The following is a 21772-nucleotide window of genomic DNA, read 5'->3' as shown; positions in this document are numbered from 1 at the left end:
CTGGAGATCAGGCGAGTCTTCCTCGGCGACGAGTGGAGCCTCGTCCTCGGAGATATATTCGATTGGATCTTCGTCCTCGGAGAAGTCTTCTTCGACGATCTCCTCCTCAAAGATGGCCTCCGGTGCTGGCGCTGATCTCCTCATTTCGTGTCGACGGGCCCTCCGATCCCGAATCGTCTTTTTGGATCGGAAGGAGGCACAGGCTGTGCAGGTCGACTCGTCGTGTTCTGGCGCGAGACAGAGGTTGCAGACCTCGTGATGGTCGCTATGAGGGAATTTTGCTCGACATACCGGGCATCTCTTGAATGGAGTTCTGTCCATGAGGCGTAGGCCGTACGGCGCCGATAGGCCCAACAGCCTGCGTCGACGCACCGGAATGTAGCTGGTGATGTCGAAAAGTCTATTCGATGTCGAAAAAAAGTTTATCAAACGTTGCTCGCTTCGAAATTGCAGAAAAAGTCTTTCTTAAAACTTTCGGATGAAAAAACTTTCATCCGAACCCAGTGGCGGAAAAAAACAATCTGAGGATGGAGTCGATGACCATGCGCAGTATTGTCCAAGGGAGGAGTCAATTATCTTGTGACTACAAAGACTTCTTCCAAGAAGACAACAACCTGCAATCATCCGAGCCCAACACCAGGTGGCGATCTATTGCTAAGTGTAGGATCTGCAGCTCATATGCCTCGAACACAAAGTATCTTTTTCGGTACCGAAAAACATTTCATGCACATGCAGAGGAATTGACTGAGGCTATACAAATCTATTTGCAGTATCTGAAAGTATTGCAAATGAAAAGTACTTACTTGTAACAGAGTTCCACTAGGTTCATAGAAATAAAAGTAAACAAAGTAATATTTTCCTACAAACATTGGCCTGGAGTCAGTCCTTGAGTGTGTGTTTCTGACTTTTATGAGTATGCACACCAAATGCATTCACACTACCCTCAGATAGGCCTAACTGCTCAGCCCAGCTACTACTAAATTGAGAGTAAGGTATTATCTAATTCAACCTCTCCCAAAGTTTTGGGGACTCACTGGACTCTGTGCACACTACCTATTTTTGGTGAAATATATTTAGAGACAGCTTCCTACAGCTTATCACACCCCGGTGCACCAGTGAATGGCCTTCAGATTGTTACACTAAACCAATCAAAAATACAGTAATCCACCAGCACTCCGAACTCTGCCTTTATAGTTTTTCTACTCCCTTGTCAGCATGGAGTGTTTCAGACATGCAGATGCTGAAATAAGAAAAATCAGCAAAACTAGTAATAAAATTGATAAGCCAAAATGAAGTTCAGCTTAAATCAAAATGCTTTGTAGCACCAACTGTCCCAATCTGATAACCTCTGATGTGGAAATATCAAGAAAAAGTGTGGCTTCAAGTCTCTCCAACTCATTGGCTTTTTGCAGGTCAAGCAATGAGGCAGATACGCTGCACATACTTCAGCAATAAATGACTGGGATTCTGCCACTGCCAATTCAATACTTCTATTGAGGATGCCAGACTCATATTGGGGAGTAGTTGGAGCAAGCAAAACTAGGAACGATCCAATGGAAGGGAAACATCCTCACACTGGACTGGAAGTTTATCATCCATGGACTATTTACCCCCCCCACTTTAAAAGGGCCCTCAAGAAGCGCAATATCGACAAATAAGAGACACATTACAAGTCATCGACCTGCACCAGCATCATATGGAACAGCAGCATTATTGATACCTCTGTAAGAATGATACTGCTGCACATTCTGTTAACACAGTCATATAACATCACTAATCGTCCCCATCCATCTTTCCTGACCACGTCTTCAACCAAATGCTCCAATTCATATGTACTCTCTTGTCTAAATTAGGCATGGTAATTATTGTCAGTCTGCTCTCAGTAATTAAATAATAAAAATCATGATATGCTGATTTGTCATGGATAACGATATGGATACTCAGGATGACTAACACTGTAACCTATATATTCAATTTCCTTTACAGAATCACAAACTAATTAAATGCATTAATAAAATAACTTACTTGAACAATTGCCTGCCGCTGCAGTCTCCTTTGCTCTATTACAGCTTCCTCGTCTTCTTCCTCCACATCAAAGTCTTCAAGACTGCCAGAAAATATGAAAATGGTTTAGAAGTTCAAGAGGAGTCCACGGAAAACATTCAGTGTTAATTTAGTCAACGGTTCAGACTAAAATGCTGACGTGTCAAATAAAGTACCATTGAAAATAAAACACTAAACTACAAAGGTTAATATACATAGTGTGGGGGTAAGGATGGATCCTGAAACATGCACAAGCTTCCACTCAAGCAGTTGAAATATGGATTTAATCTTCTGGATTCATAGCAGAGGACCACTGGGACCAATTACTTTGTTCAGGTAACAATGCATATAGCTTTTAGAACACTCAAAGTGTCAACTCGAGGAAATGTACAAAAATTACTCTTCTCAATATAAAAGGTCTTACTTTAGACATAGCCAAGAAACATCCATACAGGAGATAAGTTCAGAGTACAATATTAATATAATTTAAATACAATTTTAGAAAGATCAGTATGTCAACACATTTCCAGAGTAGCATAAAAGGGTACATTTCAAGGAACCAAGAATAAAAGAGCTAATATGAAAAGCTACATTACAAATATAGTATATTCAATAAATCCTATTTATATTAATTTCTTGTAACATCAAGATAAAAATAATTGGCATGGGTGGAGAGGGGTACATGTTTAAATGGTGTGGGCAACCTCTCGTTAGAATACGAAATAAGAAGTACTGATAACCTCTTCGTAGAACACATTTACAATGCATAACTATCACTATGCACTTTCTCAAGCAACCAGAACAGCTCATTTGTTCTTTTGTCACAATTAGAGAAACTATAAGAGTAAAACTGCTAGTTTTAATAAAGAAAGATAAATATCCTATGCTTTATGTGATAAGGCAAGGGGAAAGAACATGCCACATCTAGACCGGCTGCCGATTTTACCTTGATGGGTAATGTAGGATGATGGCGCTTTATATAGTACTAGCAGCCCATCCCGACGTTGTCCGGGTATGAAATAGAATGTGTGCGCCTTGAGACCCTCCGGGTGAGTAGTGCGCTATATAAATGCTTTGATTGATTGATTGATTGTAATGTGTGTATTCAGATACGGTCATTCGCGTGTTCCCCCGCTTGAGGCCCAGCTGCAGCCCTGGTTGATGTTAGCAGGCGCGTGTCCCCCCGCTTGAGGACCAGCTGCAGCCCTGGTTGATGTTAGCAAGCGCGTGTCCCCCCGCTTGAGGCCCAGCTGCAGCCCTGGTTCATTTTAGCAGGCGCATGTAATTAGTGTAGTGATCCACCGCCTGAGCCCGGCTACAGCCCTGGCTGATGTTAGCAGGCGTGTGTAATTTGGTTTAATGTGATAGTTCAGTAACAGCGCACATGAGAGGCTGTAGTTATTGTCCCCGCAGACACGCTCAGTCGCGTGTGCCCCTGCTTGAGGGCCAGCTGCGACCGTCTAACAATTAGAATTGTGTGAGTCTTGAATGATTGTTTCCCGCTGTTCTTATTTGTTTATGACCCACACCAACGCTCTTCGGCCCGAGTGCTTTTTAGACGCACCCAGACCAAGGCACACACTGCATTCGGCACCCCCAGTAAGTGTGAGACAACAGGCAGTCCCCCAAGGGAGTCTTGCGAATGGTTACTTACCACGCTTCGAGGTGAATGCCTTTGTGACGCCCCCAGCACACGGCCACAGCAGACGATCTGATTAATGTACGACCCAGATGGCATGAAGTGCGGAACGTAGCACACGCCCCCAGCGTTTGTCACGCCCCCAGCGTGCCCATTGATGCGGCGCAATTGCGTAATTGGCGCATCACATGGCATGAAGGGCGGACACACGCCCATAGCGTTTGTCACGACCCCAGCGTGCCCCTTGATGCGGCGCAATTACGACTCACATGGCATGAAGGGCGGAACGTACCACACGCCCCCAGCACACACCCACAGCAGAACGCAGACACGCCCACAAGGGACTACTTTGCTGGCACGGTTCTTTTACCTTTTAAATGTATATGGTGGCCGTCTGCATAGCCTATGTCCTTCTGCTGCAACTGCCCTTTCCAACGCTGTATTGGGTGTTGTGATTAGTGCTGTGGTTACTGAGATTATCCACCTCAAAGGTTTGGATACATGGATACATGGATACATGGATACATACATACATACATACATACATACATACATACATACATACCCCTCGGTTCCTTTTTCCAGAATTTGCAGCGCTCTCTCGCCGGTTCGTAAATCCCCGCGGCAGAACCACGCCACATTTAAATCCACAACCAATTCCCCCAGCTGGGAGAAAAACGGGACAAACTCGCGTTTGTCTTCATTCATGTGCTTTTTTATTTAATCCTCACAGCAAGGAGTTTCTCAAGCAGGCAGGCACAAATCTACGCATTTCGGGATAGCATATCCCTTGTTCACGATCAATTTGGCTCCAGGCTCTCAGTCTCAATATAGTGAGTCACATTATTACATCATTTCCTGTTTGATGTTATTTTGGCCCTCGGCCTTCTGGATGATGTAGTTTTTTGCAATTCTTTTTATACATTTTTTTATCCGTCTGCATAGCCTATGTCCTTCTGCTGCAACTGCCCTTTCCAGTGCTGTATTGGATGTTGTGATTGGTGCTGTGGTTACGGAGATTACCCGCCTCAAATGTTTGGGCTCTCTCTTTATAATATTAGTATGGATATCAAAAAGAGAAATACTGTGCAAAGAGTCCAGGTATTCCCTTCTGAGTGGACAGGGACTTTCTCTAGCAATCACAAGGTGCTCTTCTAGGTGGTATTGTAGTCAAGCAGCCTTAGGCTTGTCAGAGAGGAGCGTTAGACATCTGCAAAATGCACACAATAGTCAATAAATGATGCACACAACTCAATAAGGAGATCCACGCCAATTTATAAAAATCTTTATGTTTAGGCAACAGAACCAATACGATCAGGTAAGTACATTTTGCAAAAGTCAACACTTTAGCTACAGTAGCTATAATATTATCCTTTGGGAGGAAAAACAAAAGTACAGCATACAGGTAGAGTACTGCGACTTACAAGACCAATCTTCTGGACTTAAGGTGAGTGCGAGGCAAGGTCCAAGGCAGCACCAGCATATCACCTCCAGCGACATTAGGGCAACCAGGTGCAGTGGGTGCTATACAACTTTGGGCGTCCAATGTTAGTTTATGGAATCGATATTCGGGAAAAAGGCTGTAGGTTTTGACTGGGAGGCCAGTCGGGCTGAACCAACAGAAGGAGCAGGCCTCACGCTGCTCGGGGACTCCTTTGGTCCTTTTTCCGGGCTCGGCGATGTCACCACGAAGTGGGGAGGAGCTGCGAGCCGTATTGTTGCGAGTTTCTTGCTCATGCTGGATAAATTATTTTTTGCTCTTGCATTTGCAGTGCTTAATTTTGTAATCTGAATGGTGATTGGTCCTCGCGGTGGTGTTTTTTTAGTAGTCTTAATGCGATAGGGCATATGTAATGTTAGTCCGCCATTTTTGGCATTTACTGTGCGGTTTCGCGCACGGCAGACCATTAATTTTAATTAGGAGCTGTCAGGGTGCCCTTTTAATGCAATCCAGATGGTGGGAGCGCGTTCACCATTCTGCATTGCATGTATAGGGCGCGCGTTCGTCTGCAGCCTTTTTTGGCTGAAAAAGAGGCAGTATTTAAATACAGATTATCAAAGGTAGCAGCACAAAAGGTACGAATATCACATAATTGGAAGAAATAAATATAGCGAATATGTTGCAGGTCCTCTTACATTTGCTATTAAACAAAAACTTTGAAGGGACTTATGTTTGGGACAATATGCTGCCGATTTTTTTTAATGGATCCTTGCCTTAGTGGGAAAACAAAGCTTCAAATCTGTTTTCCCGTGTCCATGAAGCATGAGGCCAGGGAAGAGGGCAGGAATGTGACACTACTCTGACAAAATGAGATAAGAAGTAATTAACAGAAAACAGATGTCCTCTTCACTTTTATGAGGCCAAGAGTGTTCGAGAGTAGGCTTCAGTGGCAGGCAGCGGCTGCTTGCAGACCCAAGAAGGATGATGAGACAGATCAGCCGTGCAGATTAGATCAGCAGAGATCAGGCTTCAGTGCCAGGCAGCGGCTGCTTGCAGACTCAAGAAGGATGAAGACACAGAGTAGCCCTGCATATTAGATCAGCACAGACCCAAGAAGGATGATGAGACAGATCAGCCCTGCAGATTAGATCAGCACAGATCAGGCTTCAGTGCCAGGCAGCGGCTGCTTGCAGACCCAAGAAGGATGAAGACACAGAGCAGCCCTGCATATTAGATCAGCACAGATCGGCAGTGCGGCATGTGCGTGTCTGCCGTGAAGGGAACTAGGCTTCAGTGCCAGGCAGCGGCAGGTTGCAGACCCAAGAAGGATGAAGACAGAGCAGCCTTGCAGATTAGATCAGCAAAGATCGGCAGTGCCGCGTGTGCGTGTCTGCCGTGAAGGGAACTAGGCTTCAGTGCCAGGCAGCGGCTGCTTGCAGACCCAAGAAGGATGAAGACACAGAGCAGCCCTGCATATTAGATCAGCACAGATCGGCAGTGCGGCGTGTGCGTGTCTGCCGTGCTGCTGTGAAGGGAACTAGGCTTCAGTGGCAGGCAGCGGCTGCTTGCAGACCCAAGAAGGATGATGAGACAGATCAGCCCTGCAGATTAGATCAGCACAGATCAGGCTTCAGTGCCAGGCAGCGGCTGCTTGCAGACCCAAGAAGGATGAAGACACAGAGCAGCCCTGCAGATTAGATCAGCACAGATCAGGCTTCAGTGCCAGGCAGCGGCTGCTTGCAGACCCAAGAAGGATGAAGACACAGAGCAGCCCTGCAGATTAGATCAGCACAGATCAGGCTTCAGTGCCAGGCAGCGGCTGCTTGCAGACCCAAGAAGGATGAAGACACAGAGCAGCCCTGCAGATTAGATCAGCACAGATCAGGCTTCAGTGCCAGGCAGCGGCTGCTTGCAGACCCAAGAAGGATGAAGACACAGAGCAGCCCTGCAGATTAGATCAGCACAGATCAGGCTTCAGTGCCAGGAAGCGGCTGCTTGCAGACCCAAGAAGGATGAAGACACAGAGCAGCCCTGCAGATTAGATCAGCACAGATCAGGCTTCAGTGCCAGGCAGCGGCTGCTTGCAGACCCAAGAAGGATGAAGACACAGAGCAGCCCTGCAGATTCGATCAGCGCAGATCAGGCTTCAGTGCCAGGCAGCGTCTTCTTGCAGACCCAAGAAGGATGAAGACACAGAGCAGCCCTGCAGATTAGATCAGCACAGATCAGGCTTCAGTGCCAGGCAGCGGCTGCTTGCAGACCCAAGAAGGATGAAAATACAGAGCAGCCCTGCACATTAGATCAGCACAGATCGGCAGTGCGGCATGTGCGTGTCTGCCGTGCTGTTGTGAAGGGAACTAGGCTTCAGTGGTAGGCAGCAGCTGCTTGCAGACCCAAGAAGGATGAAGACACAGAGCAGCCCTGCAGATTAGATCAGCACAGATCAGGCTTCAGTGGTAGGCATTGGCTGCTTGCAGACCCAAGAAGGATGAAGACACAGAGCAGCCCTGCAGATTAGATCAGCACAGATCAGGCTTCAGTGCCAGGCAGCGGCTGCTTGCAGACCCAAGAAGGATGAAGATACAGAGCAGCCCTGCACATTAGATCAGCACAGATCGGCAGTGCGGTATGTGCGTGTCTGCCGTGCTGTTGTGAAGGGAACTAGGCTTCAGTGGTAGGCAGCGGCTGCTTGCAGACCCAAGAAGGATGAAGACACAGAGCAGCCCTGCAGATTAGATCAGCACAGATCAGGCTTCAGTGGTAGGCATTGGCTGCTTGCAGACCCAAGAAGGATGAAGACACAGAGCAGCCATGCAGATTAGATCAGCACAGATCAGGCTTCAGTGCCAGGCAGCGGCTGCTTGCAGACCCAAGAAGGATGAAGATACAGAGCAGCCCTGCACATTAGATCAGCACAGATCGGCAGTGCGGCATGTGCGTGTCTGCCGTGCTGTTGTGAAGGGAACTAGGCTTCAGTGGTAGGCAGCGGCTGCTTGCAGACCCAAGAAGGATGAAGACACAGAGCAGCCCTGCATATTAGATCAGCACAGATCAGGCTTCAGTGGTAGGCATTGGCTGCTTGCAGACCCAAGAAGGATGAAGACACAGAGCCGCCCTGCAGATTAGATCAGCACAGATCAGGCTTCAGTGGTAGGCAGCGGCTGCTTGCAGACCCAAGAAGGATGAAGACACAGAGCAGCCCTGCAGATTAGATCAGCACAGATCAGGCTTCAGTGCCAGGCAGCGTCTGCTTGCAGACCCAAGAAGGATGAAGACACAGAGCAGCCCTGCAGATTAGATCAGCACAGATCCGGCTTCAGTGCTAGGCAGCGGCTGCTTGCAGACCCAAGAAGGATGAAGATACAGAGCAGCCCTGCACATTAGATCAGCACAGATCGGCAGTGCGGCATGCGCGTGTCTGCCGTGCTGTTGTGAAGGGAACTAGGCTTTAGTGGTAGGCAGCGGCTGCTTGCAGACCCAAAAAGGATGAAGTCACAGAGCAGCCCTGCAGATTAGATCAGGACAGATCAGGCTTCAGTGGTAGGCATTGGCTGCTTGCAGACCCAAGAAGGATGAAGACACAGAGCAGCCCTGCAGATTAGATCAGCACAGTTCAGGCTTCAGTGCCAGGCAGCGGCTGCTTGCAGACCCAAGAAGGATGAAGACACAGAGCAGCCCTGCATCCACATTTAACTTTTGTAGCAATCGCAGTATGGTACACTTTACTTTTAAACATATTCATCTAAAGCACAGCATGACACCATTGGTAACATTACAATCCAACTCACATAATACCACTACACACCACATGCACACACTCCATCACACATGGCGAAAAGACATTGGCATTTACAATTCCATTAGCTCAAAATCAAATAAATCCGAGCCCGATTGCATTTCTAATGCTTGTTTTCCATTGCTGATGGGTGCAGAGGTGTCCTTAGGTGTTGGGTGTTTGTCAGCATCAGCAGTTTAGGGGGCCTGCAAACAGAGGCAGTAGGCAGCGTCGAGAAATCCACAGCGTGGAAATCCAAGATGGGCTTTGGGTCTGGGGACCACGTAGACACAGTTTGCCCACTTCAGCTCGGGCTAGGCTGCTTGGGTGCAGTAGTGCTTTCTGAAGTCCGGTTTACACTGTCTTGGAGCCTCACAGCTCAGTCTTGGTACCTGCAAGATGCATGGGAGCAGCACCGCTGTTTAACTAGAGTTCCTGGTTCTTGGCTGAAGTGCTGGCAGTTATCCCAGCTTTGGAGACACAGCAGCTACAGGACAAGTCCTCTTTTGGCACAATTGTCGAAGTTAGTAGACCGGCAGGGTTGACGCCAAGTCGGTGGCTGGGGCTTCTAGAGGCTCTTCACGTCCGTCTTCTTTGTTCATGTCGGCAGGATCTGATTTCCAGGTGCGAGGGTCTCCCCTAAAAACTGACTTTAGGGGCATTAGGGGGATTCAGGATAGTAGCCAATGGTTACCTACCGCTGGGGTCACTACACCCCGCTATCGGACCACTTCCTGTGGGAAGTGTGCACAAACATGTTCTAGAGTTCCTACGTTTGCCATCACCAAGATGGCTATCTTTGAAAATGCCCCTCCACTTCAGGTAGCCCGCCTTAGGGTTGGTAGTAGCCTGAGAGTTAACACGCCTATCTGACTAGCCAATTTTCCTGCCTGTTCAGGTGCGAAAGGGCTATGAACAAAGGAGGTCAGCTTCTTCTCCTGCGAGGGAAGCCAGATTTCCATACCAAAGGGGGCCAGCTCTTTGAAGCTTCCCTGCCTTGGAATGCTAATCTGCAGGTCATCCTGGTGAGTAAGTGTAAACACCCTCTTCCCGAGCAGGCTTTGTTTCTAACCTCCTGAGAGCAAAGGGCCTCACCATTGGGGTCAGAAAAGTGTCTCTGGAGGCAGGCTGGTGAAAAACAGTCGGTCAGCACACCAGTAGCTGGAAGGTATTCAGGGGCACCTCGAGGGTGACATACGTGTGCATGTGTTATTAGATCCAACACAGGCATCAGTGTGGGTTTATTAATACGAGATGTTTGATACCAAACATCCCTATTTTTTACTGAAGCTGCCAAGTAGCTGGGGAACTCGTTTTCACCAGTGTCAAACACATGTACTTAATATGGCTTCCCAGTTCATTTGAACTGGCAGCAATAGAGCTGACCAGCACAGTGCCATATCTGCTCCCGCAGATATGTCCTCACATGTAGTATGGTGCATCCTGCCTTAGGGCTGTAAGGTTTGCTGTTGGGGTGACTTACCTATACTGCATGCAGTGTCTGTGGGCATGGCAATCAGGGATGTGTGCCATGTCGTGTTTTCACTTTTGTCTGCACCAAGACACGCAGCCTGCAGTGGCAGTCTGTATGTGTTTGCTGAGGGGTCATTTAGGGTAGAAAAATTCGTCCTTCAGCCTTTAAGAACCCTCTTTAGCCTCCTTGCCCAAGGAACCAGGGGAAGAAATGCGTTACTTACCTGTAACAGCAGTTATCCAGTATTGGTGTCTTTCATAGATTCACATGCCTGAATCATTCCCCGTCGTCGAGATGGGAGCCCCGGTAATAGAAAAGTAATGTCCTATAGACATACATAGAGAAAAATAGGCCTAAGGGCCTTGCCTTAGTAGCCTATCTATGTCCTTTTGTGAAAAGGACCAAATTTCCAAAGGTAGCCAATCAGCTACCACCTCCCTCTAGAACCTTCCTGCCAGGAGCCTCAGTCTCTCAGATTTTCGTACGCACCAAGCTAGGTAGACGTAAGATATGCTCTGTAGTGAGAGATGAGTCCTTCCTGGGGAGGTGGGAGGGTTGCATGTGAATCTATGAAAGACACCAATACTGGATAACTGCTGTTACAGGTAAGTAACGCATTTCTTATCCAGTATTATGGGTGTCTTTCATAGATTCACATGCCTGAATCAGAATAGCAAGCAATACATTATGCACATATGCGATGGAATATAACAGTCTGAGATAATACATATCATGTGACTAGATACCATCAGTAATATAGAGAGTAAAGTAAATAAATGTGCATACCATTGCAGGACGGTGGGAAGTAGGAAGGCTCATCTTACTGGAAGAGATGGCGAAGTACAGCTTGGCCCACAGCTGCATCCTGCATCAGTTCCGTGTCCAGGCAGTAGTGTCTGGTAAAGGTGTGCGGCGATTTCCAGGTGGCCGCTCTGCAGATATCCAGAATCGGTACACCAGCGAATAGTGCTGCCGATGTGGACACAGCTCTCGTGGAATGTGCTCGGACTGAGGAATGTAATGGACGTCCGGCTTTGTCATGACAAAATGCAATTGTTGCCGATATCCATCTGGAAATGGATTGTTTGGAGAGTGGCATGCCTTTTCTCGGCCTGCTGAAGGCAACGAAAAGTTGTTTGGTCTTTCTGAAAGCTTTCGTTTTGTCCAGGTAAAATTTTAGACATCTCTTAATGTCCAAAGAGTGAAGAGATCTTTCCGCCACTGTGCCTGGGTTCGGGAAGAATGAGCGAAGCACAAGCGGTTCATTGAGATGGAAGTCCGAGGGGACTTTAGGAATGAAACGTGGGTTGGTTCTTAAGATGACTCTGTCTTCTCTAAATTGCAAGAAAGGATCCTGTATCGAAAGAGCTTGCAACTCACTGACTCTTCTGGCTGATGTTAGAGCTAAAAGAAGTGCAGTTTTCCAGGAAACGTATTTGAGTTCAGCCCTATGGATAGGTTCAAATGGATGTTTCATTAACTGATTGAGTACAATATTCAGATGCCACGTTGGTGGTATTCGTCTTGGTCTAGGGAAAGATCTGTAAAGCCCTTTAAGGAACTGTTTTATCAGTCTGTTGGACCATAGTGAAGGGCCTTTTGAAGACCTGGTGAAGCGAGAGATTGCTGCCAGGTGTACCCTGATGGAAGCATGCGCCAGACCTGTTTGGGCCAGATGCAGGAGATAAGGCAGTATCTGCTCTGGAGTGATTCTAAAAGGGTGTATATTGTTGTCTTTACACCAAATACAAAAGCGCTTCCATTTCAAGGAATAAGTTTTGTTCGTGCTAACTGCTCTTGCTTTAGCTAGGACTTCTTTGCACTCCTGCGGGATGCTTAGGTGACAGAATTCTCGGTACTCAGGAGCCAAGCCGATAATCTGAGAGATGTCAGATTCGGGTGGAGTATCTGGCCTTTGGACATCGAGAGTAGAGAAGGATGTTGATCAGTTGGATTGATGGACGGACTGAGAGGCGTCGGAGGTCCGCGAACCAATGTTGTCTCGGCCAGTATGGGGCCATGAGAATCAATGTGCAATGCTCCATTTTCATCTTCCGGATGACTCTGCTGATCAGGGGAAATGGCGGAAACGCGTACGCAAACACGTTGCGCCATGCGATGGAAAATGCATTTCCTAATGACCCCTGTTGGGGATGCCAACTTGCGAAGCTTTGGCATTTTTTGTTCTCCTTGGTGGCAAAGAGGTCTATTTGAGGTGTTCCCCATGCCGAGAAGATGTTGTCTAGAACTTGCTGGTTCAGTTCCCATTCGTGGGACATTGACCTCTGTCTGCTGAGAGCGTCTGCTATGACGTTGTCTTTTCCTGGGACATACTCCGATGTTAATGTGATGTTGTTGAGCAGTAGCCAGCTCCAAATTTTTTGTGATTCGCGAGACAGCGTCAGCGAGCGTGTCCCTCCCTGCTTGTTTAAGTAGTGCATTGTGGTCGTGTTGTCTGTCCTCACTAGCACTGCAGAATTTTTGATGCGAGGGAGGAATGCCTGTAGGGAGTGAAGGACTGCACGTAGTTCTAGGAGGTTGATATGCAGAGCCTTCTCTTGCTCCGACCATCTGCCGCTGATTTGTAAGTCTTGAAGGACTGCACCCCAGCCTTCGAGAGAAGCGTCCGTCGTTATGACGTGTGGAGTTTCTGGTAACAAGAACGTGAGACCTTTGGATAGGTTCTTGTGCTTCATCCACCAGCCCAGCGTCTCGGATATCTGTCGAGTGACGACTATGTGATCCTCGAAGGAATCTGTACATTGGGTCCACTGTTTGGTCAGGGCCTCCTGAAGGGGGCGCATTCTGAGCCGACAGTGAGGGATGAGTAGAATGCAGGAAGACATCATCCCTAGAAGAGATTTGAAAATCCTTACTTTGATGGTTGGTTTTGAAGATATCGCGGTAGCTAGAGTCATCAGTTTGTTTTTTCTTTCCAGAGATGGGAAAGCTTTGGAGGAAATGGTGTTTATAGTGGCCCCCAGAAATGTTATTATCCTGGTGGGTTGTAAAGTAGATTTTTCGAAGTTGAGAGTCAAACCCAGGTTCCGGAAAATGTCGAGACAGGCGTTGGAAGACAGCTGTGCGTCCGTGAGAGACGGTGCTTTCACCAGCCAGTCGTCTAGGTAGGGGAAGACCTGGTGATTCTGTTGTCTCAGGTAAGCTGCCACAGGAGCCAGGCACTTTGTAAAAATGCGAGGTGCTGATTTGAGGCCAAATGGGAGGACACAAAATTGGTAATGGAGACCTGCTACTTCGAATCGTAGGAATTTTTTGTGTCGTTTGTGTATTGGGACATGGTAATATGCATCTTGCAGGTCCAAAGATGTCATAAAGTCTCCTTCCTCCAGGGAGCCTAAGATTTCCTGGATAGTCACCATACGAAACGATTGGCTTTTCAGGAAGGCATTGAGTGCCCTGAGATCTAGAATGGGCCTCCATTTCTTCTTTTTCTGTTGGATTAAAAAGAAGCGGGAATAAAATCCCTTTCCCTTTTGAGCTGATGGGACTCGCTCTATTGCTCCCTTTTTTATCATGGAAGAGATTTCCTGCAGTAACAGACGAAGGTGTCTGTGATGATGTTTGTGAGGAGGGGTGAACGGTGGGATGGAGTTGAATTCCAAGGTGTGACCGTGTTGAATCAATTGTAGTACCCACCGATCCGTCGTAATCCTTTTCCAATTTTGGAGGAAATGTGTTAGCTTGCCACCAATTTTGAGCGGACCGGACGGTGGGGGGACTGGCTGCGGGAATTGGTCATTGTCTTCCGCCAGCCGTTTTCTTTTGCGATTTGCCTCTGAAGTTCGGTCTCCCGTAGGGGGTCTGACGACTTTGTTGTTGCTGCCGCTGTGGATATTGGGAGCGATTTTGATTATATGTGGATTTGCCTTGATAAGATCCTCTGTACGTGGATTGTCCTCGTCCTCTGTGCCCTCGAAAGGACTGGTTCCTGAATTGTAAAGTCCCGAGAGCCCTTGCAGTATCGGTGTCTTTCTTTATCGTCTGCAAGGCTTCATCTATTTTAGCTCCAAATAGTAGTTGTCCGTCATAGGGCATATCTACAACTTTGGTTTGTACTTCCTGTCTGAAGGACGTCGCTTTGAGCCAACCTTGCCTGCGCAAAACTGCGGCACCTGCAAGCTGTCTGAAGCCTGTCATGGCGACATCGACAGCTGAGTCTATGATTTCTGATGCCGATATTTGACCTTCATGAAGGAGTGCCTGGACCTCATTTTTCAAGTCATCAGGCACGTGCGTGAGATATGGAGCAATATCTTCCCATAGTTGCCTATTGTATCTGCCCAGCAGAGCAATGGCGTTGGCCACTTTGACCGTCATGGCTGACGTTGTGGAGAAGCGTTTGCCTATGCCATCCAATTTCCTGCCCTCCTTGTCTGGTGGTGCTGAGAGTGGCGAGGATGGGTTTCTGGAGTTCTTCTGGGCGGCTTGAGTGACGACCGAATCAGGTTTTGGATGTGAATTAAAACAAGTGGCTGCCGTTGACGGAGCCCTATATTTTTTGTCCAGTCTAGGGACCACTATTGAAACAGATGCAGGTGTTTGCATGAGTTGTAGCCCCTGTTCCCAGATATGTTCTATTATGGGAATGGATCGTGCCTCCTTTCTTATGGGGTCTTTGAAGTCATACAAGAAACAATCTGTTACTTTTGTTTCCATTGCCATGTGAAATCTGGTGGCCGCTCTCTCTATTAAATTGTGGAATCCACCGATATCCACTGGTGGAGAGTCTGATGTGCTGGGTTCCGGTGTGGCCGGAGAATGAGCAACGTAATCCTCATCATCTCTGTTTTGAGAGAGGTCATCTCTAACCTCACCTTCCTCAGGAGGTTCGTCGTCATCATCAGAGGATTGTATGTTGTGAACCTGTTCAGTATCTTGAGGAATAACCAAAGGCGTTGGTCTTGCCCTTGGTGATCTTTGCTGTGTGGAAGATTCTTGAGAATTGCCATGTGATGGTGTCGCTGACGATTCTGGGAATCTCTTTTTATAGTCTGTGATCAGGAATTGAAGATCCTGAACTATCTCGGCCGGTAATACGATCATTGGAGTGACTTGAGTATGTACCTGAGCCTGAATAGTTTCTTCCGTAAATATAACATCATCTCCGTCATCGTCAGTACTCTGGCATTTGACGTTGAGATCTGACGGGCTAGTAGCTTGTTCGAAGTGGTCATCATCTGATTCGTCAGCTTGAAGTATGTGAGAAGGAAGCAGTGATTGAACCCTACTGGGTGATGTTAATTCGGGCGTAATAGGGAGTTTGGTGACCTTTTTTGATGGAATTAACTCCGCTTTTTTCCATGGCGTCGATGATGTCGTCGTCGACGAGGTCGTCGACGAGGTCGTCGACGGTATCGCCGTCGATCGCTTTTCAAGCGTCGAGTGTCCCTTCGCCGATGAAGCTGTCGTCGACGAGGCGGTCGTCGACGGAGTAGCCGTCGACGGTGCCTTCGCCGTCGACGGAGTTGGCGTCGACGGTGCCTTCGCCGTCGTCGATGCGGTCGTCGACGGTGCCTTCGCCGTCGTCGTGGACGTCGACGGCAGTTTTGTCGTCGGCGTCGTAGCAGCCGTCGACGGTGTAGTTGTCGTCGGCGGTGCTCCTACCGTCGTCGGTGTCTTCGTCGACGATGCGGCGGACGTCGACTGAATTCTCGTCGACGATGTCGGTGTTTTCTGTTTTGTCAACGTCGACGGAGATGACGACGGAGTTTTGACAAACGATTGCTGTTTTTTAATAAGTACAATCGACGATATTGGCTTACCCGTCGTCGACGAGTGGGTGGTCGTCGTCGTTGAAGTCAAGGCTGACGATGCCACCGTCGTCGAGATCGTCGTCGTCGATGTGGAAACATAGTTCGTGTTTCTTGAAGATAATGTCATCGAAGTAGACGACGAGGACTGCGATGGCTTTCTGAAGGTTGCAGCATCCTTCACAGACGTATCAGATCTTGCCTCAGAAGACTTTGAAGTAGTCTTTTTGTGAGGGACGTCTGGATGGCCAGGGGAAGCCTCCCTTGGCCTTTTTAAGGACAGTTTTGAGGAAACTGAAGCCATTTCACTGCCCTCCGAGGAGAGCACCTCAACATCTCTGGTTTTTAGTCTGTTTAGCCAGAGGAGCAGTCTGCCTTCTCTATCCTTAAGGGTTTTGGTAGAGAATGTTCTACATACCCTGCAGTCCTTTACTGTGTGGTCAGGGTAGAGGCAGTAGAGGCAAGTCTCATGCTTGTCGTCGACGTGCAGTCTCTTCTTGCCACAAGAAGAACAAGCTCTGAATAGTCCTCTTTTCTGTTGTTCAGCCATATTTGAAGTAGAATCCAAGTTTTTGTGAAGAAAGTAAAGAATTTGAAGAAACCTGAGGAGAGCTCAGGTGGGGACTCCCTAGCACAACGTGCGGTAGAAAATCTGAGAGACTGAGGCTCCTGGCAGGAAGGTTCTAGAGGGAGGTGGTAGCTGATTGGCTACCTTTGGAAATTTGGTCCTTTTCACAAAAGGACATAGATAGGCTACTAAGGCAAGGCCCTTAGGCCTATTTTTCTCTATGTATGTCTATAGGACATTACTTTTCTATTACCGGGGCTCCCATCTCGACGACGGGGAATGATTCAGGCATGTGAATCTATGAAAGACACCCATAATACTGGATAACCATTTACTTTTACTAGAGACTCACAGGGGGTGCTAAAGGTATTGCCAATTGGGGGCATAACTGCGGCTTGGGAAAGAGGCCTGGCACTGGGAACCTGGTTAGCAGGAACCCAGTGCACTTCCAGTCGAAATCACATCAAATACCAGGCAAAAAGGTAGGGGTGACCATGTCAAACAAGCATTTACAATGCAACGGTCTCGCCTTTGCAAAAGTTAGAGCTATTGGCATTGTAAATGACAACATTTTTATTTAGGTGTTGGTTTTGAAAACAGATAAATAAATGGCATTGTCATTTACAATGCCAATAGTTTAACCTCTCGCAAATGCCAGACCTATTGCATTTGCACCCACACACACAGAGCCACACAGACACAGAGCCCCCCACACACACATGTGAAGCAGGAGCCCCGAACAGCACTCGGCGACTGTCCAAATGGCAGAGCTTAGACACCCGCACTCTTCCACCCCCTCCCCCGCCGCCTCCCCCCCCCCCTTGGAGCCCCGTGTGCCCGGCCCTTATGCCTCCTGCGCCCTAGGCCAGGCCTGGGAAGGACCCAGTTCCGAGCCACTCTAGCTGATTGTACCTGCCCACCGTGAGGGCGCGGCGGTTCGGCGCTCGCTGCTGACATCTACGGTCCGCCGGTCACACTTCAGGATCCATGCGGGGACAACTGCCAGCACAAGACCTTCCGGGGTTTGTATCTGTGAATTCTGGGAGTTATGGCCCTGCTGACTTCGGGTTGACCAATGGATCAACTGAAAAGTCGGTGCCCTATAACGGAGCAGCGCTTGGCTCTGCAAGGCCAGCGCTGTGCTGTAACGGCGGGGGTCCGTGGCACTGTACACTCTCTCTCTGCACATGGCCTGGTGACCTTCCAGCCCGACCTTACTAGCCTTCACCGAACAAATAAATCCAAACTTTGCAGCAGTGCAACTTGAAAGAGACGCTCGCTGCTGACATCTGTGGTCACCGCAGGTCACACTTCAGGATCCCGGCGGGGCCAACTGCCAGCCCTCATCCTTCCGGTGTTAGGGTCTTGAGCACCGCAAGCCATGGAAAATGTAAATATGAGGGCTGAGACGGGCAGTAACTAGGTTCAGTTAAATCTGAACTCCCGCAGCACAGGCGCGGGGGAAGGTGGGGGGGCACCAAAGGGACAAGTGGATTTTGTAACATGAGATGTAGATTTATGAAGCAACCTGCCCCATGAAGAAGTAGATATTGTATTAAATTACACACCCCTGCTATTGTACACATCTCTTAAATCAATAGCCCTGTGGTAGAAGCACAGTCAATTGCTCCAATCACGTAACCTCATAAGTAACTTGGCTGCAAAAAAAAAAAATACATGATCAAAAACACTTGCAGTAGCTGTTTCTTACCCAAATTTAGCAGTGACTCTGGACTTGATTTTGGACTACCCCAACACTTAAAGACCTTCGTGCTTTCAATACTCTAGATCACTACATCCAGCAATTTTGACAGCCCTACTGAAATCTCCTAACTAATGTTCACCGTGGATTAATCTTATCGATATATATACACACACACACACACACTACTCTTACCCAGATACACACACACTACTCTTATCGATATATATACACACACACACACACACACATCTTATCGATATATATATATACACATACACACACACATGTACCTGTGGAGCTGGGACCACTAAAGGAAATTGCCAAGTGGTGAAGCGCAGAGACTGACGATGAAAATATTAGAAACAGATTTGGGAAATCACAGCAGTGAGCCTAAAACGGAAACGCTGTTTTTTAATCTACATTGTGTATTTTGCACACTGAGTTCACCCTTTTGAGCACACCTTTCAAACAATGATAATAACAAGGGTCAAAATATTGAGGTGGCGACAGTAAAAACAATGTTGTCAGGACAAACAAGGTTTGTGCAGAAAATGCCCCCGGAATCCCGCCGCAGCCGCACCGGAAGTCAGGCAAGGTCGGCTGTGACGGGGGCGGGGCCGCGTCCGGACCGGAAGAGAAGGCAGGCAGAGTCAATTCGTCTCGCGGCCCGGGGCTCCTGTGAGCGGTGGAAGCCCCGGGGCCGCCAGCAGGAGGTTGCGCGCCGCGTGCTGAGAGCGGAGTCCCCCGAGATTGGCCCGGTAAGTTCAAAAGGGCTGGGGGGGACTTGGTGCACTCGTGTGTGTATGCTTGTGTGTGTATGTATGTGTGCGACGGTGGCGGGGGGGGGGCCTCGGTGCACTTGTGTGTGTGTGCACGCGTGTGTGTGGGTCTCTGTATGTATGTGCATGCGTGCATGGGCGCTCGTGTGTGTGTGTGTGTCTGTGTGAATGCGCAACAGCAGCTGGCCACAGTGAGCGTGTTCGCGTGCGCGTGCCAGTTTCGAATCGCCTCAAAGGAGAAACGCGCGGCCAGGATTGTCTCCTGGAAAGCAGACACCCCGACAAAAGGTCTTCGGCGAGAAAGCGCTTCCGCGCGCTTAGCCGAGACCTAAAAAGGGTACTTTCCTACAGGTAAGGGAAAAGCAATGCAAGAGTAAATAGTTTATTTCAAGTTCTAAATAGACCACAATCCTGCAAACATGTGACAGACTTAGTTACCATCAAATCGATTGAATTAGGAGTCATAAAACAATGTTTTAGAAGCCATTTGGTCCTTTCTTAAAAGCAATGAAGCAATGTTATCACACACATGCTGCTGCACAGAAGAATTACATGCAACAGACAGATACTCATTTCAGAGCACAAATAGGACACACTTCTGCTTACTTGTCATCAGAAGACTCCTGCTCAAACTTCATCCCTTCGGAAAGACTTCCTTTGAATTTATCCTCTTTGTCTCTTCCTCTACTACGCCGGCGTCCACGGCCACCTCGTGACCTCGACCTTCGCCTTAACCGAGATCTACTTCTCCGAAGTCTGTCCCTGGCGACAAAGATAGAAATGGGTTATATATTTAAAATACATTTTGAAACGATCAACTGGAGACATAAATACAATAATTGGACAAAAAATATACTTTGAAAAAATATATCATTTAATGAGCCAGAGCTAATAATTACAAAGCTACAATATGGATAAGCGATGCCGATTTGGGTAACTAGTCGTCTGATTATAGATGGTAAACCAGTAATGTTCCAGTAATCCTGATAAAGACAATAGAGCCACTGAACACAGGTCCTATGGGCGGCTTGGGAAAACTGGTTGCCTTGACTTTTATGTTTTCGGACAGCACTGTATTGTATTTTATTTCCCCAACTGAGCTCTAAAACCATGCTGACCCACTAAAGGCACACCGCGCACTTCTCATTTGACATCAAAAACAGAGCCTGTGCGCGTTTAAGAATTTTTGGCCTATGAGTGGACTGTTCATTGCTAGAGTCCACTGAACTGGACATGTTCTACATGAAAAAGTGCTCTCCCCTGTTTAGTGTTGAATGTTATATTTACACATGTACACTCCAAGTCCTCTTGTATGCCTTGGAAAAGCTATGGTATCTTTTCTTGTGGGCTTATTCTGGTCTACCAGGGGTGTTTCTTCAAGTGAATCAGCCATTCTGTTACTACACTTGTAGGCTTCCCCGGGTCTTACTCTGCGGCTGAATAGTTACTCATAAAAAACCCTCAACATTAGTGGCCATGGCCATTACCCCTCCATCGTGGCCTAGAGGAGGCTGGTGCTGGTAGAGGTAGAGGGTTCAGAGTTCGGAGGAATAAGTCTTTCTGTCTGTACCATTGTGAGAAAACGGTCTACTGACCCTACTCTATAAAGATCCATCGAGTATCCTATAATAGGGCCCCCTTGGATATCCCTTGCTTGCTCATTGTAACAAAGAGAACAGTGGCTGGGACTCAGTGTGTAGGGGCCCACAAGGGCTCAACATCCTGTGAATCTGGGCAAATCACGAATGTGTCCGTTTGTAATGTAACTGGTGCTCATGTAAAGCGCTCTAATACCTTCAAGTTGAGTTTGCGATATATAAAACTAGAACAAAAAATCCCAAAAATTTGGTGGTTTGTAGGCTATCCTTTGTGTAAAAGAGCTGGATGTCTCGGCCCAGTCCGCTGTACATCATTTAGACATCCATGAGACACTGTGCATCAGTCAAGAAAGAACACATTGCCAGGTTACATTTCTAATGTTTTAGGAAGAGGGCTTGTGATAACCTGCTGAGAATGGTCATCTGACCTGCAAAGATAGGAGCTAAATTGCCTCCTGCAAGAAGAGATGTCCTTGTCTCAGGAAAACCTTGCATGGAGACCGAGCTGACTGAAGAATCTGCACTGAAGTGGACTTGAGGAACCAAGACTCTCCAGTAACTCCACAGCCCTTGTGGGCAATAAAACAAAGCAAACTTTGTCCAGGTTGTGGAGCTGCAAAGACGCCATCATTTCAAATAAGCTTGTCAGCCTGCACAGCTCAGGTCTCCCATGTACCTTTAGGGTGCCCCACATTGACAAGAAAATCATACTGAGTCAGGAATGATTTAACCCTGCTATTCCGCCTTTAATATTCCATAGATATCTCACTCAAAATTCGATCCCCGCTGCAATCTCTATCGTGCAGTGTAGAGATTGCAGCGGGGACCGAATTTTGAACACGAAATACACAGCGAACAGCTGTCTGAAACTCCAACCGATACTCCGGTTACAACGAATGTACTAACCAGAAATAAAGTCCCCAAGCAGAACCCCATTGAGGGTTGGAATTATCACCTCAACAAATAAATAACGACAGTT

General features: G+C 47.7%; 1 protein-coding gene across 3 annotated transcripts in view; it reads right to left on the bottom strand.

The window, feature by feature from the left end:
• PRP4K (pre-mRNA processing factor kinase PRP4K) overlaps positions 1 to 21772 on the bottom strand; it is a 483201-nt gene that overhangs the window by 304054 nt on the left and 157375 nt on the right. For all 3 annotated transcript variants that reach the window (XR_013610604.1, XR_013610605.1, XM_078688044.1), the window contains exons 4-5: positions 19802 to 19957; positions 2026 to 2107 (exon numbers count right to left, since the gene is read on the bottom strand). Coding sequence is in view for 1 of the 3 variants with exons in the window: in XM_078688044.1 (XP_078544170.1) it covers positions 2026 to 2107; positions 19802 to 19957 (238 nt within the window). In the remaining 2 variants the exon portion in view is untranslated. The remainder of the gene's footprint in view (positions 1 to 2025; positions 2108 to 19801; positions 19958 to 21772) is intronic.

The sequence above is a fragment of the Lissotriton helveticus genome, chromosome 4_1, assembly GCF_964261635.1.
Source record: "Lissotriton helveticus chromosome 4_1, aLisHel1.1, whole genome shotgun sequence".
NCBI classification, from domain to species: Eukaryota; Metazoa; Chordata; class Amphibia; order Caudata; family Salamandridae; genus Lissotriton; species Lissotriton helveticus.
Note: the sequence above shows the minus strand (reverse complement) of the source record. Positions and strands in the feature narration are given on the sequence as shown.